Source organism: Giraffa tippelskirchi, chromosome 4 (assembly GCF_054371585.1).
Source record: "Giraffa tippelskirchi isolate mGirTip1 chromosome 4, T2T-mGirTip1v1.2.pri, whole genome shotgun sequence".
Lineage (NCBI taxonomy): Eukaryota > Metazoa > Chordata > Mammalia > Artiodactyla > Giraffidae > Giraffa > Giraffa tippelskirchi.
The window spans coordinates 119,901,202-119,918,901 of record NC_137278.1 but is presented as its reverse complement, the minus strand read 5'-3'; the positions used below and the strand labels follow the sequence as shown (position 1 = coordinate 119,918,901).

At 36.2% G+C, this 17,700-nt stretch overlaps 1 protein-coding gene across 1 annotated transcript in view; it reads left to right on the top strand.

Annotated features, from left to right (window-relative positions):
• CEP290 (centrosomal protein 290) overlaps positions 1 to 17,700 on the top strand; it is an 88,954-nt gene that overhangs the window by 55,516 nt on the left and 15,738 nt on the right. Inside the window, exons 40-46 of the mRNA XM_081592053.1 lie at positions 1,556 to 1,769; positions 2,964 to 3,101; positions 4,613 to 4,834; positions 5,182 to 5,304; positions 6,216 to 6,361; positions 6,681 to 6,836; positions 13,488 to 13,611. Coding sequence (XP_081448179.1) covers positions 1,556 to 1,769; positions 2,964 to 3,101; positions 4,613 to 4,834; positions 5,182 to 5,304; positions 6,216 to 6,361; positions 6,681 to 6,836; positions 13,488 to 13,611 — 1,123 coding nt within the window. The remainder of the gene's footprint in view (positions 1 to 1,555; positions 1,770 to 2,963; positions 3,102 to 4,612; positions 4,835 to 5,181; positions 5,305 to 6,215; positions 6,362 to 6,680; positions 6,837 to 13,487; positions 13,612 to 17,700) is intronic.

The window sequence follows — 17,700 nt, the reverse complement described above, 5'->3', positions numbered from 1 at the left end:
AGTGTAGAACTATCTCTGGTGCTCAGTTTCTTATCTGAAAAAAAATGAGAAAGTAAACTACTTGACTTATAATTCTATTCCATCTCTGAGGTCCTTATTAGAACCTTTGATTCTTTATTCATTTATACAAGATGCTTCTGACAAAGCTAACACTATTTTTGCTTTATTAAGAAGCTGCCAGTTTAAATAAATTATTCTCTAAGAGAAAAGAGAATTAAAGTAGCATGTGGTATATTTTCAATCTGCATTTCCTCTTTCTGTTAAACTTTATACTTGAGATGCTCTTTTTGATATATTAAGTTTCTGTCATATTTTAGAGCATAACATTTCTTTCATTTCTGAATCTGATTCTTGGATGTTGAAAATAATCAACTTTTGATATTACCTTGTATATTTAATATTTCACCACCTGAAACACTTGAAGTTGTTGTTTTGTACCTTTGTCATTTTAGCCTAAAGTTAATACTTTTATTCTGTGTGTGCACAATGGTATGCATATTTTAATGCGTCTTAGGAACTTATAGTTCTGTGTGATTTCTTTAGCGAAACCTTATATTTTTACAGTTTGATGATTATTTAAAGTGACCTAAGTTTTTGCTGTAAGAAACAAGTCTCAGATTGTTTAATATTATACCTGTTGATAGTTTAACATACCTTTCTCTCATTGAACAAAGTTTAATAATTTGAATCTCCATATTGATGGCCTTATTAATGTAGTATCCATATAAATACAGTGAACTGGATGTAATGGTGTAATTCCATTTATGAGACTAATGTTGAATGAGCAGTAGGATTAATTGAATTTACTAAGTCTTTGTGCATGCATGCGTGCATAGTCACCTCAGTTGTAAAAAGTCTTTAGTTACTACTATAGTATCTACTTCCGTATAGTATACAGCTACAGAGTTATAGATACAATGCTAGTGACTTTAAAACCATATACAAATTAAGAGTACACATGGATGGTTTCTGTGAAAGTTTATATTTTGTCTTTGTAAATGTCACTATAGGGCAGTGATTCTCAAGCAGAAGTGATTTAGCTCTCCTCTCCCCTCAGGGACATTTGATGTAGACATTTTTGATGAATGACTAGGAGGTACTACTGGCATCTTGTTGGTAGAAGCAAGGAATACTGCTAAATGTTTTAAAATGCATAGACAGTAACCCCCACCCCCAATGAAGAATTATCCAGCAAAAATGTCAATAGTTCCATGGTTGAGAAACCCTAATATAAAGGAAGCAGTTGCATCTTGCAGGAACCATAATATTTAAAGTGTTATTTTGTTCATTCCCTGTATTATTTCATCTAGAGCCACACATTACTGATGCAGTTGTTGCAAAAACATAGTAGGCAGAAACTGGAAGAAAGTCTATTTTATGTTAAGTTAAATAGTAGTTAAGGAGAGTAAAGAATTGTTCATCTTTCAGGATTTGGATCGAGACTTAGATTTTTAAGGATACTGAGGACCAAACATTTGTTCTTTGTAAAATTTGTATCAATCAAACTATTAATTGCAGCAACCAGTCTACTAAATACCTATGTTTGCTGTGTTAGGCTCCAAGAAAATCATGCAGATGAAGTGAAAAAAATAAAAGCAGAAGTAGAGAATTTGAGGTGTCTTCTGGTGCAATCACAAAAGGAGTCACAAAATTTAAAATCTGAACTTCAGACTGTAAAAGAAGCAAATTCAAGAGCTCCAACAACTACAATGAGAAATCTAGTAGAAAGGCTAAAGAGCCAATTAGCCTTGAAAGAGAAACAACAAAAAGTAAGTAACAGTACAAAGTTATCAAGATTTCCGAAAAACATATGGTAGAATGCTTTTAGGAAAGATTTGTAAAAGATGATAGCATGCATTTCTCTCTTGTAATAAAAAGTATAAGCGTTATCTTAAGCTGTTAAGCAAGGTTGGGTCTTTCAAGATAATTCTTTTAGAAAGCCCTATAAATTGGTGGTGTTTTTAAGTTCAAATATAGTCCAACTTGGGCTTTCCTGGTGGCTCAGACAGTAAAGAATCTGTCTCCAATTCGGGAGACCTGGGTTCGATCCCTGGATTGGAAAGATCCCTGAAGAAGGAAATGGCTACTAACTCCATGGAGAATCCCATGGACAGAGGAGCCTGGTGGGCTGCAGTCCATAGGGTCACAAAGAGCTGGACATGACTGGGCGACTAACACTTACATCTATACATCATCCAACTTATCTTTCTATGTTATCAGTCTAATTTGTGGATTAGCTACAGGAAATAAAGAGAAATCGTCTTGAAAATATTTTCTCTCCTTTTCTATTAGGATGCTCTGTTACTGAGGCCATTTTGAACAATTTAAATAATTGAAAAATTTTAAACAATTCTGGGGATTAAGAGAGAGAGAGGATAAGAGGCGGAAAGATTAAAGAAGGAGATCTCAGAGATAGTGCTGTGAAAAGGAGTTGGTCAGTGGGTTAACAGATTGATTAGTTTGTTTTCCATTTATCTCAGATTTTGTATATAATTAACTGTTTTAGAAGGTGCTACTGTTTTTCTGTGCTAGCTCATGAAATTTATTGGCAAATTTTGAGTCTTTTCTAATCTTAGCAACAGCAGCAGCAATCTTGTAACTTTGTCTTCTTAAATTCAATTAATTTCACATGGAAGCATATATTAAGTGAGTAATTTAAATAAATATTTCAGCTTAGAATTTTGAGAACAGAACATGCCTGGGTTGTTTAATGCAGGTTGTTTGATTTAATGCTATATTTTCACAATTATCATTATCAAGATTTTGAATTCTCACACTCAGTTTGGGAAGAATTGAGTTAACTTACTAATGGAAATCCATTTGAAACAGCTGGGTTGTTTGTGAACACTGATTAAACACATGATATTATAAGAGAATAGTTTAATGAATCTTATGTATATTTTATAGTACATGTTTCTCATATAGAGTGTCATTTTTTTTTAATTATGTTTTGGAATTTTTAGGCACTTAGTCGGGCACTTTTGGAACTTCGGGCAGAAATGACAGCAGCAGCTGAAGAACGTATTATTTCTGCGACTTCTCAGAAAGAGGCAAATCTCAATGTTCAACAAATTGTGGATCGACATACTAAAGAGCTAAAGGTGAACATCAACATCTGCATTCATATAACAGAATTCCTACTAATTCCTGTTGGAAGAAAATTCACTTAGATATATAATAATTTTGATAATGAATAAGGAATTTATTCTAATAAATAATTGGTGGATAAATGTACACATACTCACAGTTTTGAACACTAAATATCTTTACCGTATTCACTGAATATTGTCTTGAAGGTTAGTAAAGGGTAACCATTATAAAACAGTCCTCTTAACAGAATTAAATTTAAGAAACATTTTTCTTAGGCTTTTTAAATTCTGTATTGATAAGTGAGATTAGTTTTTGCTAAGTTCATAATATGACTTAGTTGGCTTTCCTTTTTTAGCCCCTGAAATAATTTATGGAAATAATGTAGTCCACATTTAATCTTCAGGGCTGCCTAACATTAAACCCTTTTCTTTTTTAAATTATTTCTTAATTTTTGACAGTGTATTATTTTCTTACCGAGTTATTAGGTTTGTTACTGTATGAAAAATTTTTTTTCTAAAATGTGTACATTTAATTGTGACTTTTTAATTTCTTTACACAAAGTTTCATACAGTTTGAATAAAATGAAAAATCTAGTTTTTATATGTTTTATTTTGTTTGTAACTTTTATTTACTTTTTGCTTATTTATATATACCCTTTATCACCATTAAACCATGTAAGGACTGGATTTTACTCAGATTTTTAAAATCTATTGGACCTATTGAGATTATTAGCATAGTTGACAGTAAAAATCCAGTAAATCATAAATATGTAAATAGGTACAGCCCTGTGATGATCAATGCCTTTCTCTTTGTCTGAAATTTCTGCTCTGAATTCTTCAAATACTTCTAGTCATTTTTCTTGAAACCATTTTTGACTTTTCCAAGGGAGTTTGTATTTTGTGTAATTGCTATAATACTACTAATTTCCTATTAGGGCTATTGGTAATCCCTTTGCGCCTATAATAATTTATTCAACAAAACATATATTAAGGGCCAATATTCCATCAATGTTGCTATCTAGGACAGCTTGGAACCTCTTTCTAGTGGCTTGTGTATACTGCCTAGTATTGTGAGCTGCCCTTTTATGTCTTGTCTTTACAAAATAGATTACAAACTACTAAAACATTTTTGTTTTATGCTGTTCTTAGGCTTCACAGTGTTTAAAAAAATGCTTTATACGGTGATATTTACTTGTTTTTCTAATAAATTAATTCATCCAAAATGAAACGTTTGCTTAATTGATGAAATTTTGGCTCTAGGTGAGCCAGAATCTTTGCTGAAGATGAATTGCTTTAGACTGTTTTTTCATGTTTTGTTTTTTCCCCGAAAGTAGACTTAGTTCATTTGAAATGAAGATAGAATTTATGTAGTTTGTAGTGGGGTTTTTTGCATGTGTGTACTTAAAAATTTAGATTGAAACTTTCTTATTAGTAAGTATTAGTGGTGTACTTTATTATTATTGCTTTTATCATTGATATTTGCTGAAGATTCATCAATTACACCTTTCTTTGTCTTGTATTAGTCACAAGTTGAAGATTTAAGTGAAAATATTTTAAAACTTAAAGAAGCTCTTAAAACAAGTAAAAACAGAGAAAACTCACTAACTGATAATTTGAATGACTTAACCAATGAACTGCAAAAAAAACAAAAAGCCTATGGTAAAATGCTTAGAGAGAAAGATGGAGTTGATCAAGAGAATAATGAACTGAAGAGGCAAATTAAAAGATTAACCAGTGGATTACAGGTAATCTTATATTTAATTGTGATAATGTTTTGATTTACAATATACAGGTAGTAGTTTATTTCCACTTTTTCATTTTATCTATAATATTTGCTGAAACTAGCTTTCAAATCACTTTGATTAATGTAGCCGCTAAGCCCTTCAGTGACCGCTATTGTATTTTTAGTTTTAAAGTAGCATATCTTATTAAAATATAGAAGTAGTTACTATGTTATGCTTAAATATCAACAGTGTCACTTAGAAAGTATGGTTAGTTATAGTCTCAAAGTTTCTACAGGTGGAATGTTTATCATGTATTTTGTTTGATACTTTTATGCTTATTTAATGTAAAACTACATCTTGTTTTTTAGAGCAAACCTCTGATAGATAACAAACAAAGTTTAGTTGAAGAACTCCAAAAGAAAATTAAAAAGCTAGAAAGCCAACTGGAAAGAAAGATGGATGAAGCAGAAATGAAACCTATGAAAGAAAAGGTATGTGAAGAGATGTACTGATATGTTTAAGGTAGTGATAGTTAAATATGTAGTTGAAGACTAGATAAATTGTTGATCTGTGGACCTGATACATATACCATAAGTGGTACTGGGTAACATACAGACATTCAAGACAAGTGTCTATCCTTTAGGAATTTACTAGTCTACTTGACGGAGAAGGCAATGGCACCCCACTCCAGTACTCTTGCCTGGAAAATCCCATGGATGGAGAAGCCTGGTAGGCTACAGTCCATGGGGTCGCTAAGAGTCAGACGACTGAGCGACTTCACTTTCACTTTTCCCTTTCATGCATTGGAGAAGGAAATGGCAACCCACTCCAGTATTCTTGCCTGGAGAATCCCAGGGACGGCGGAGCCTGGTGGGCTGCCGTCTATAGGGTCGCACAGAGTCGGACACGACTAAAGTGACTTAGCAGCAGTCTACTTGAAGAGACACCTGTAACTCTTAGTCAAAAATTACTCTTCTTTCTAACATTACAGTACATCCAAAATCCCTTTATACCGTATGTATTCAGCTGTATTTATCACTTTTCCCAGTGTAATTGTTTATATAGATTGGTTTGTACAGACCTTTGGGAAAGAAATCTGGGCATTTTTATCCTTCCTTCTTGACCCAGATGTGTCCTATTTAATCCTTCAGTGGACTGGATTATTATTTCTGAGTAAACAGAGAGACTTGGATATATTCAGTGTTTGCACTAACAATCAATAACCAACCCACTCATAAAATGATTCTGTAGTGTGAAAAATAGCTTGAAATTTTCTTACAAGTTAACTAGTAAACTATTTTGTAGTAAAAAAATTACTGATAGAAATAATCCAAAGAAGAACTCAAATTGGCTAAAATCCATATAATTAAGCTTGTTGTAAATAATTTGTTATTACTTACAGAATGCCAGAGAAGAAGTAATTAGGTGGGAAGAAGGTAAAAAATGGCAAACCAAAATAGAGGGATTCCGAAACAAGTTAAAAGAGAAAGAGGGGGAAGTCTATATTCTAACAAAGCAATTGACTACTTTGAAGGATCTTTTTGCCAAGTGAGTTTAATGTAAAACTAATTAATATGTACACTTTTTCATTTACCTGAAAGTTATATAGTTTTTGTGTACTTGCTAAAATGAGAAATTCTCTAGCTTTATCATTTATTATCTATATTTCACTTTTTATTTTCTTTAAAATATGTGTTAAATATATTTTAACAATTTCTAAGTGGAATTTCTTTAATTTACTCATAGCAAATAGAGAATGATCTGGTTCTTGTGTATACATCTTACAATAAGGAAGCTGCAGTTTAATAAATTGAACAAGCCAAACAGTGAATGGTACATTTTCATGATTCTGTATTAAATCCCACAGAGCTGATAAAGAGAAACTTACCCTGCAAAGGAAACTAAAAACAACTGGCCTGACTGTTGATCAGGTTATGGCAGTACGAGCATTGGAGTCAGAAAAAGAGTTAGAAGAATTAAAAAAGAGAAATCTTGACTTAGAAAATGACATATCATATATGAGGTAAGCTGATACATTGAAATGCAGAAGCATATAATAAACCATACATATACCATAAGTGGTACTGGGTAACATAGAGAAGTTCAAGACAATTCCTTTAGGAATTTACTAGTCTACTTGAAGAGACAGCAGTAGTTGGAAATTACTAAGCATGGTCCCGCACATCAGAACTAGACCCAGTTTCCCCCACAGTCAGTCTTTCACATCAGGAAGCTTCCAGAAGCCCCTTATCCTTATCTCTCAGAGGGCAGACAGAATGAAAACCACAATCACAGAAAACTAATCAAACTGATTACATGGACCACAAACTTGTCTAACTCAGTGAAACTATGAGCCATACCGCGTAGCACCACTCAAGACAGACAGGTCAAGGTGGAGAGCTCTGACAAAACGTGCTCCACTGGAGAAGGGAATGGCAAACCACTTCAGTATTCTTGCCTTGAGAACCCTATGAATAGTATGAAAAGGCAAAACGATAGGATACTGAAAGATGAACTGCGCAGGTTGGTAGGTGCCCATATGCTACTGGAGAAGAGTAGAGAAATAACACTGGAAAGAATGAAGAGACAGAGCCAAAGCGAAAACAACGCCCAGTTGTGGATGCAACTGATGATGGAAGTAAAGTCTGATGCTGTAAGAAATAATATTGAATAGGAACCTGAAATGTTAGTTCCATGAATCAAGGTAAATTAGAAGTGGTCAAACAGGAGATAGAAAGGGTAAACGTCGACATTTTAGGAATCAGTGAACTAAAATGGACTGGTATGGGTGAATTTAACTCAGATGACCATTTTATCTACTACTGTGGGCAAAAGTCCCTTAGAAGAAATGGAGTAGCCATCATAGTCAACAAAAGAGTCTGAAATGCAGTACTCGGATGCAATCTCAAAAACGACAGAATGACCTCTGTTCATTTCTAAGGCAAACCATTCAATATCACAGTAATCCAAGTGTGTGCCCTAACCAGTAATGCTGAAGAAGTTGGAGTTGACCATTTCTATGAAGACCTATAAGACCTTCTAGAACTAACACCCAAAAATATGGCCTTTTCATCATAGCGGACTGGAATGCAAAATTAGGAAGTCAAGAGATACCTGGAGTGACAGGCAAGTTTGGCCTTGGAGTACAAAATGAAGCAGGACAAAGGCTAACAGAGTTTTGCCAAGAGAACACACTGGTCATAGCAAACACCCTCTTCCAACAACACTAGAGAAGATTTTACACATGGACATCACCAGATGGTCAGTATTGAAATCAGATTGATTATATTCTAAGGCAGCCAAAGATGGAGAAGCTCTATACCATCAGCAAAAACAAGACCGGGAGCTGACTGTGGCTCAGATCATGACCTCCTTATTGCCAAATTCATACTTAAATTGAAGAAAGTAGGGAAAACCACTAGACCATTCAGGTATGACCTAAATCAAATCCCCTACGATTACACAGTGGAAGTGACAAATCGAGTCACGGGATTAGATCTGATAGACAGAGTGCCTGAAGAACAATGGACAGAGTTCATGACATTGTACAGGAGGCAATGATCAAGACCATCCCCAAGAAAAATGCAAAAAGGCAAAATGGTTATCTGAAAAGGCCTTACAAATAGCTGAGAAAAGAAGAAAAGCGGAAGGCAAAGGAGAAAAGTAAAGATATACCCATTTGAATGCAGACCTCCAAACAATAGCATGGAGAGATAAGAAAGCCTTCCTGAGTGATCAATGCAAAGAAATAGAGGAAAACGATAGAATAGGAAGGACTAGAGATCTCTTCAAGGAAATTAGAGGTACCAAGGGAACATATAATGTAAAGATGGGCACAATAAAGGACAAAAATGTTATGAACCTAACAGAAGCAGAAGATATTAAGATGAGGTGGCAAGAATACACAGAAGAACTATACAAAAAAGATCTTCATGACCTAGATAACCACGATGGTGTGATCACTCACCTAGAGCCAGACATCCTGGAATGCAAAGTCAAGTGGGCCTTAGGAAGCATCACTACGAACAAAGCTAGTGGAGGTGATGGAATTCCAGTTGAGCTATTTCAGATCCTAAAATATGATGCTATTAAAGTGCTGCACTCAATGTGCCAGCAAATTTGGGAAACTCAGCATTGGCCACAGGACTGGAAAAGGTCAATTTTCATTCCAATCCCAAAGATAGGCAATGCCAAAGAATGTTCAAACTCCTGCACAATTGCACTCATCTCACATGCTAGCAAAGTAATGCTCAAAATTTTACAAGTGAGGCTTCAACATCACGTGAACTGTGAAATTCCAGATGTTCAAGCTGGATTCAGAAAAGGCAGTGGAACCAGAGATAAAATTGCTAACATCTATTGGATCAATAAAGCTAGAGATTTCCAGAAAAACATCTACTTCTGATTTATTAACTACACCAAAGCCTTTGACTGTGTGGATCACAACAAACTGTGGAAAATTCTTCAAGAAATGGGAATACCAGACCTCCTTACCTGCCTCCTGAGAAATCTGTTTGTAAGTCAAGAAGCCACAGTTAGATCTGGACATGGAACAGCAGACTGGTTCCAAATAGGGAAAGGGGTACATCAAGGTTGACATTGTCACCCTGCTTATTTAACTTATATGCAGAGTATGTCATGTGAAATGCCAGGCTGGATGAAGCACAAGCTGGAATCAAGATTGCTGGGAGAAATATCAATAAAGTCAGATATGCAGATGACACCACCCAAATGGCAGAAAGCAGAGAAGAACTAAAGAGCCTCTTGATGAAAGTGAAAGAGGAGAGTGAAAAAGTTGACTTAAAACTCAACAGTCAGAAAACTAAGATCGTGGCATCCAGTCCCATCACTTCATGGCAAATAGGTAGGGAAACAATGGAAACAGGGAGAGGCTTTATTTTTGGGGGCTCCAAAATCACTGCATATGGTCACTGCAGCCGTGAAATTGAAAGTCACTTGCTTCTTGGAAGAAAAGCTATGACCAACCTAGACAGCATATTAAATAGCAGAGACGTTACTTGGCCAAGAAAGGTCCATCTAGTCAAAGCTTTGGTTTTTCCAGTGGTCATGTATGGATGTGAGAGTTGGACCAATAAGAAAACTGAGCGCCGAAGAATTGATGGTTTTGAACTGTGGTGTTGGAGAAGACTCTTGAGAGTCCCTTGGACTGCAAGGAGATCAAACCAGTCCATCCTAAAGGTAATCAGTCCCGAATATTCACTGGAAGGACTGATGCTGAAGCTGAAACTCCAATAGTTGGCCACCTGATGCGAAGAACTGACTCATTAGAAAAGACTCTGATGCTGAGAAAGATTGAAGACAGGAGGAGAAGGGGACAACAGAGGATGAGATTGTTGGATGATGTCACCGACTCGATGGACGTGAGTTTGAGGAAGCTTTAGGAGTTGGTAATGGACAGAGAAGCCTGACATGCTGCATGCAGTCCATGGGATCTCAAAGAGTCAGACATGACTGAATGAACTGAACTGATGACAAGTGTGTTTTATCTTAAGCTTGAGTTCTGGTAATTCTTTTCCCATTTGAGTAGAGATGTTCCCGGTTCATTTTACATCACGTAATACGGATTATATTATTGAGCTTCTGAACATTATATTCTGAGACTCTGGATCTTGATTGCATTCTGTGGAAAATGCAGTATTTTTGTTTTAGCAGGTCTGGATAGGCCCAGCCCCATTTTCTAACCTGTGGGCTGTGGTTCCAGTACCATTTTCCAAACGTTTACAGTGCTCTTTTGCTTTGTTCTGCCTGAGCACCTCCCTATTGACAGTCTGGTAGGTCGGCTGTCTTCTGTTAGGTCAGTTCTCAGATTCTTTAATCTTCTGATTAGGATCCGATCCATACATGCATGCTCAGGGGTGAGCTCAGTACTTCATTCAGTTCAGTTCAGTTCAGTTTCAGTTCAGTCGCTCAGTCGTGTCCAACTCTTTGCGGCCCCATGAATCGCAGCATGCCAGGCCTACCTGTTCATCACCAACTACTGGAGTCTACCCAAACCCATGTCCATCGAGTTGGTGATGCCATCCAACCATCTCATCCTTTGTCTTCCCCTTCTCCTCCTGCCCCTAGTCTTTCCCAGCATTAGGGACTTTTCCAATGAGTCAACCCTTCGCATGAGGTGGCAAAAGTATTGGAGTTTCAGCTTCAACATCAGTCCTTCCAGTGAACAACCAGGACTGATCTCCTTTAGGATGGACTGGTTGGATCTCCTTGCAGTCCAAGGGACTCTCAAGAGTCTTCTCCAACACCGCAGTTCAAAAGCATTAATTCTGCGGCACTCAGCTTTCTTCACCGTCCAACTCTCACATCCATACATGACCACTGGAAAAACCATAGCCTTGACTAGACGGACCTTTATTGGCAAAGTAACGTCTCTGCTTTTAAATATGCTGTCTAGGCTGGTCATAACCTTCCTTCCATGGAGCAAGCGTCTTTTCATTTCATGGCTGCAATCACCATCAGCAGTGATTTTGGAGCCCCAAAAAATAAAGTCTGACACTGTTTCCACTGTTTCCCCATCTATTTCCCATGAAGTGATGGGACCAGATGCCATGATCTTAGTTTTCTGAACGTTGAGCTTTAAGCCAACGTTTTCACTCTCCTCCTTCACTTTCATCAAGAGGCTCTTTAGTTCTTCTTCACTTTCTGCCATAAGGGTGGTGTCATCTGCATATCTGACGTTATTGATATTTCTCCCGGCATTCTTGATTCCAGCTTGTGTTTCTTTCAGCCCAGCGTTTCTCATGATGCACTCTGCATGTAAGTTAAATAAGCAGGGTAACAATATACAGCCTTGACGTACTCCATTTCCTATTTGGAACCAGTCTGTTATAAGATTCCTTTCTAGAGCTCTTTTCCTTCTGTGATCTCACTGATACATTTGGTTTCCTTCAGGCTCCCCTTTTTGGTTGTTACTGTTTCGTCACTTAAGTCGTATCCAGTTCTTTGCAACCCCGTGAACTGTAGCCCACCAGGATCCTCTTTCCATGGGATTTCCCAGGCAAGAATACTGGAATGGGTTGCCATTTCCTCCTCCAGGGGATCTTCCTGACCCAGGGATTGAACTTGTGTCTCTTGCATCGCAGGCAGATTCTTTAATGCTGAGCCACCAGGGAAGCCCTCCTTTTTGGTACTTTAAAGCACATCTGAGGCTTTAGTTGCCCGGTTATACTGTGCATTTCAGCTGTTGTGCTCTTGTCTGCATCTAAGCCAGCAGCAGGAGAGCAGAAAAGGGGACATGTGGTGGTAGGGTCCCTACTTTGCCTTCCCCCTTTACTAATACAGCTCTACCAATTGGAGTAGATTCCTCTCCCTAAAAATTTTGGCTCCTTTGAATTTCCTTTGCAGCTTTTGCCACCACTGCCTTGGGATTGCCTGAGGGTTGAGACAGGAGAGTGCATAGGAGAGAAAAATAAGGAGGGATTTTTGCAGTGCCTAAAAGTATTGAGAGTTCTTAAGTGCCCTTGCTCCTGCTGAAGCTAGAATTTGAAGCCTTGCTGCTGCTCCTCATCATGTTTCAAGCTGTGTTGTATTGAGGCTAGGAAATACTAGAGGAACGGAAAAGGTGAATTCATCACCTGTGTGCTGATATTTCAAATTCCGGAACTTTGTCCCAGTCTGTAAAATATTTACTTTTCAAAGTCCTCATGAGCTACCTGCATTCCATTTCCTTCCCTTCTAAATGATTGTTTCTTAAATTCTTCAGAATTTTTCTTGATGGTGAAGAACAAAGTGATTGAAAATTTTTCCTTCATTTTGACACCTGTTTATAGCTACTGTCTGGACCTAGCTTCCTTGTTTTTCTTAGTCTAAGCATATATTCAGAATAAAACCAAATCCTTTTATTCTTCTTTGCAGTTTTCAGAACGATCAAAATATTTTACTTTTGAAACCTTCTAATACTTTTAGATATTTAATAGCTTCTTTTCTAGTATGAATACTATGACTTTGTAGGCTGAAATAATTGAGAAGACTTTATAAAAGAGAACTTCAACTTGTCTTCTCTCTCAGTTCAAATGTGAATTTCTGAATTTTATGAATCACATCTCGCTATTAAAGGGAGAAAGGACATTCCAAGAAACAGAACCCTAGCAGAGACATGGAGGCAGAAGTGATCTTTCTTGTGTGGGTAAGAGTGGGTGTATTTGCCTCAGTAAGGGAACACTCCTGGACCACTGTGTTGAAAAGATGTGATTGTGCCAGATCATGGAGGGCCTTGTACATCACGCAGATGAGTATAAACTGAAAAAATAGATTATTATCGGGCACCACTAAGAACCTATTAAAATCCTTGAACTTTTTGAGAAGCATATGAATGTTATGAAATTACTATGTAATGTTTTAAAAATAGTAGGTATTTTTATTCAGTTATTTTACACAACCCCCAAATAGATGTATGTTCTTTACAAATGTTAATGCATTTCTTTAAATCAAAATATGCTTTTTAACTCTTACTTTAAAGGAAGCCAGCCATGAAATCCTCTGTAGAGCATCATTTTATAGGATAGTCATATCCCAGTTTAATTTTTGTACAGTTTTGAAGTTTTGTAGAATTTAAAATACAGTGTTAAAAATATATTTTTCTATATTTTAATGTAATAAAACAGTAAAGAGTTGGCAGTTTGAATAATAAAGAGTCTGTGATTATTGTTCATAGGACTCATCAAGCTCTTCCTCGAGATTCTGTCATAGAAGACTTACGTTTGCAAAATAAATACCTCCAAGAAAAACTCCATGCTTTAGAAAAGCAGTTTTCAAAGGATGCATATTCTCGGCCTTCAGTAAGTGCATATCTTTTTATTGTTTTAATTCTAAAGTTTAAAAGTGAAATAACTTCTGCCTTTATATGGCTAGAAATAGTAGATCCTTCTCATTAATACTAATATAATAAATCCAGCTTTTATTCTTACTTGGTAGAGATATATGTTAACTTCTTTAATTCTTTTTACATAATATAAATTTGTGGTTCTTATGCTTTGCATAAAACTTCATTACAAATGATTTCTGTAGATTTTAAATGTAGTTATGAGTTCTGTTGTGACAAGAACACATAGATAAATTAGGAAGATACATTATAACATTGTATCCATTTATGTGTGTGATACATTTCTAGTGTGTCTTTATAAAGTCTCATTAATGTAGAATTATTTGTTGTATCTTATTTTAAAACACTCGTGTGTATATTTTTATTATTTTTTTCCTTTTCTTTTCATGTTTGTTTTCTTCTGTCTGCTTCAAGCAGAATCTGATATGTGACACAACTACGCTTTCTCCTCTTGCTGCCAGTGTTAATAAATACAGGCATAATACTTTTCACAAAAAGAACACTTTACACAGGAACCAAAACAATCGCATAACAGTACTCAGAATTAAAAATAAGAAAGAAATAGATGTTAGTGCCAACTTACATCATCAGGTACCTAGACATAATCTACAGTATTACAGTAATGAAGAAAAACACAAAGCAGAAGATATTGTAGATCCTACAGAGTTAAATAAATCTGAGTCAAGACCAAACAATACATCAAGTCCATTCAGGTCAACTGAAGGTACCTTGTCCGATTTTAACCCCCATTTTGAAAATCATCCAAATCCTAAAGTTCAGAAAATTAATCAAGACTGTTGTGAAAATGATGAGCAGGAAGATAAAAACAGGGAAGAGAAAGCTAAGCAAGATGAGAAAGAAAAGGGACACATAACTGAAGAAGTGAGTCACAGCAAACATACAGATCCAGAAGAATCTTCTGGGGAGGACCGTGGCCGTGCCCCAGGGGTGGCTGTGCTGAATCAGTGTGCTGAGGAGGGTGCACAGGCATGCTCTGAAACCAGTGCGCCAGTCCAGCCAGGACAGGAAGTGGCCCAGGTCTGAGTACATGGCAGTCCTTTATTTCTCTGTTGGCTGAGTTTTCTTCTAGCAAGTGGCATATGCGTATGGTACAAATGGAAACAAATTGTGTCAGATTTGTAAAAAATACTGTTAATAAACTTCTTAAACCCTGATATTTGACTAGTTCCTACTAAAACTTAGTGGTTGTGCATTTCTCTAATTCATTTTAGTATTCTCTGTTTTACTACTGGTATTCACTTAAAAAGTATTCGATTAGATAACAGAATAACAAAAATAAAGCCCTTTAGAAGTGTTTGTTTTGCCTTAGAAATTCCTAATTCAGCATGTCATAAAATCTCACTGCAAGTCAAATTTCACTACAAGGAATAATATCGATAAAAATCTGTTATGATGCTGTGTAACATTCTAATATACATAGCAAGTTCCTTTGATGATCTTTTTGCCTTGTATTATAACAGATACTTTTTTATATAATGAGAAAAGGGAGTTTATATGTATTGCCTAGGTATAGTTCTCACAATACTCTGCAGAGAATTATTTCTGTTTTACATGGGAAGCTTGGAGAAACATCTCTAGTGATCAAGAAGATGCAGAACTAGGATTTATATGGTGGTCTAATTCTGCAGCTAATGAACTTTCTACATATGCTCTACTTTTGGTCAATTTACATGGCAGTCCAGAGTAAGAAGTTCGTTCCGAGTTGAAATCAAATAGCATTCATTCATTTGTTCATTCCTTTCCACTTTGGATATTCTAGTCACCTAAGTCCTCATTAATTTAGACATTTAAATTAAGAGAAAATGGGAAAAAATGACTTAATTCTTATTTCATTTCCTTTTTCAGGCACATAATGCTTCTTTTTTCTCACTTGATAATAAGTAATTGAGAATTTGAGACTTCCCCTGTGTATTATCTCTAACTCCCATTCCCTAAGAACTTGACTTTTAGCAGTGTATACCTTTTGATAAGATTCTCCTTCTACAGAACAATTTGTAAGTCTCTCCGAAATTGATTATACAGGAATTTTATTTTACTTTTATAGATGTGTTTTACTAGAATTTTTTTTCCAAAAATTTGAACAATCTCAGCTAGCACTTTTGTTTTCTGAGAATAGGAAGAAAAAAATGATCCACATTCACTTACTTGAATAATTGCATCTGTATTTTAGTGAGGAGAACTGTTGAAAAAAATATTTTCATGTAAGATCAGATAGAACTAGTCTCTCCTTTGAGTGAAATTTAGTATATTTTGTATCTATCAATCAGGGGTACTGATTATCATTTATTAAATTGCTATTGTAGACTGAAGAGATGAAGTAAGGGAGACAGAAGAGCTCAGGGATAGGAAACTACAGCTTGCCATATCTGAAGAGACCTTAAAAATTTTCCTACCTACTGCCTTCACTTGTGAGATGTAGAAACAGAGGACCTTACAGGTGGTTGGTTTTGCTTAGTGTTAACCTTAATAGTAGTAGAACCAGAATGTAGACTTGGATTATCTGAAGAAGTAGGAACATATTGCTATAGTTTACTGACACCATGATGCATGTCTGTCTTCTTTTGCTTGCCACTATGTATGTTCGTAGGAGAAGGCAATAGCAACCCACTCCAGTACTCTTGCCTGGAAAATCCCATGGACAGAGGAGCCTGGTAGGCTGCAGTCCATGGGGTCGCGAAGAGTCGGACCCGACTGAGCGGCTTCACTTTTACTTTTCACTTTCATGCATTGGAGAAGGAAATGGCAACCCACTCCAGTGTTCTTGCCTGGAGAATCCCAGGGACAGGGGAGCCTGGTGGGCTGCCGTCTATGGGGTCGCACAGAGTCGGACACGACTGAAGCGACTTAGCAGCAGCAGCATGTATGTTCGTATGCATACACATTCTCTCAGACAGTTGGAAATCAGGTGGATACATACAGTGTTTCTGCCAGTGTTGTGTTATATGCTCTCAGCTCAGAATCATAGGTCAGCTCAGAATCTCTTTACTTAATTTCTTTACTTTAACTCTGTTTTACCTAAGAAAACTTACTCTTTTTTTACTTTTTTTTTTTTAACCATAGAGTGGATGTGTCAGAATGTATTTAACCTACTGCTAATTCAAATGATGTTACAGAGCCAGGTATAATAAATGTATTTATAGAATATTATACTTTAATAATAATGTATAATATATCAGTATATAATGATCATAATAATGTCTCTGGCATTATTGACTTGATAGTTAATCAAGCCAAGAGAATAGAATGGGAGAGAAAAAACTAAAACTGTTCTGAGTGCTTTCACAAAATTATCTCACATAATGCTCTTTAACAATCTTATAAGTGGTATCTTTACTACTTTGTAGTAAAAAGTAACCAAGCACAGATTTCTCTTTCAAATAATGTACAGCTTAGAATGAGAAATAAATATGAACATAGATAATAACCCCCCAAGGTGGATTCATGCCAAAACAAATGCAAATAAAATGTTACTGGATTTCAGAGGAGGGAGTGATTATTTTAGCTCCAGGAATGAGGAATAGCTTTCTAAAGGAGGAAGGAATTTTGTAGGCTTTTGTATTCGTCTGCTATGGCAACCATAACAGAACACCACAGAGTTGATGGCTTAAGCAACAGAAATTTATTCTCACAGTTCTGAAAACCAGAAGTCCAAAATCAAGGTATCGGCAGAGTTGATTTCTTCTTTCGGCTTTGGGGAAAGTATCCCTTCAGGCCTGCCTTCTGGCTTACAGATGGCTAGCTTCCCTGTCTCTATAGTTACTCCCTTCTGTATATATCTATGTGTCGAATTTCATTTTTGTGTAAGTACATCAGACATTGGATTAAGGCCCATCCTAGTGACCCTGTTTTATCTTAATTATCTCTGAAAAGGCCCTATCTCCAAATAAGGTCATTTGAGGTACTGGGAATTAGAACTTAAACATACGAATTTGGGGGTTTGATGGAGGTTGGGGCACAATGCAATCTGTAACAGTTATATAACAATAATATTTTATTTTTGACTGAAAGAACCACAGATCATATG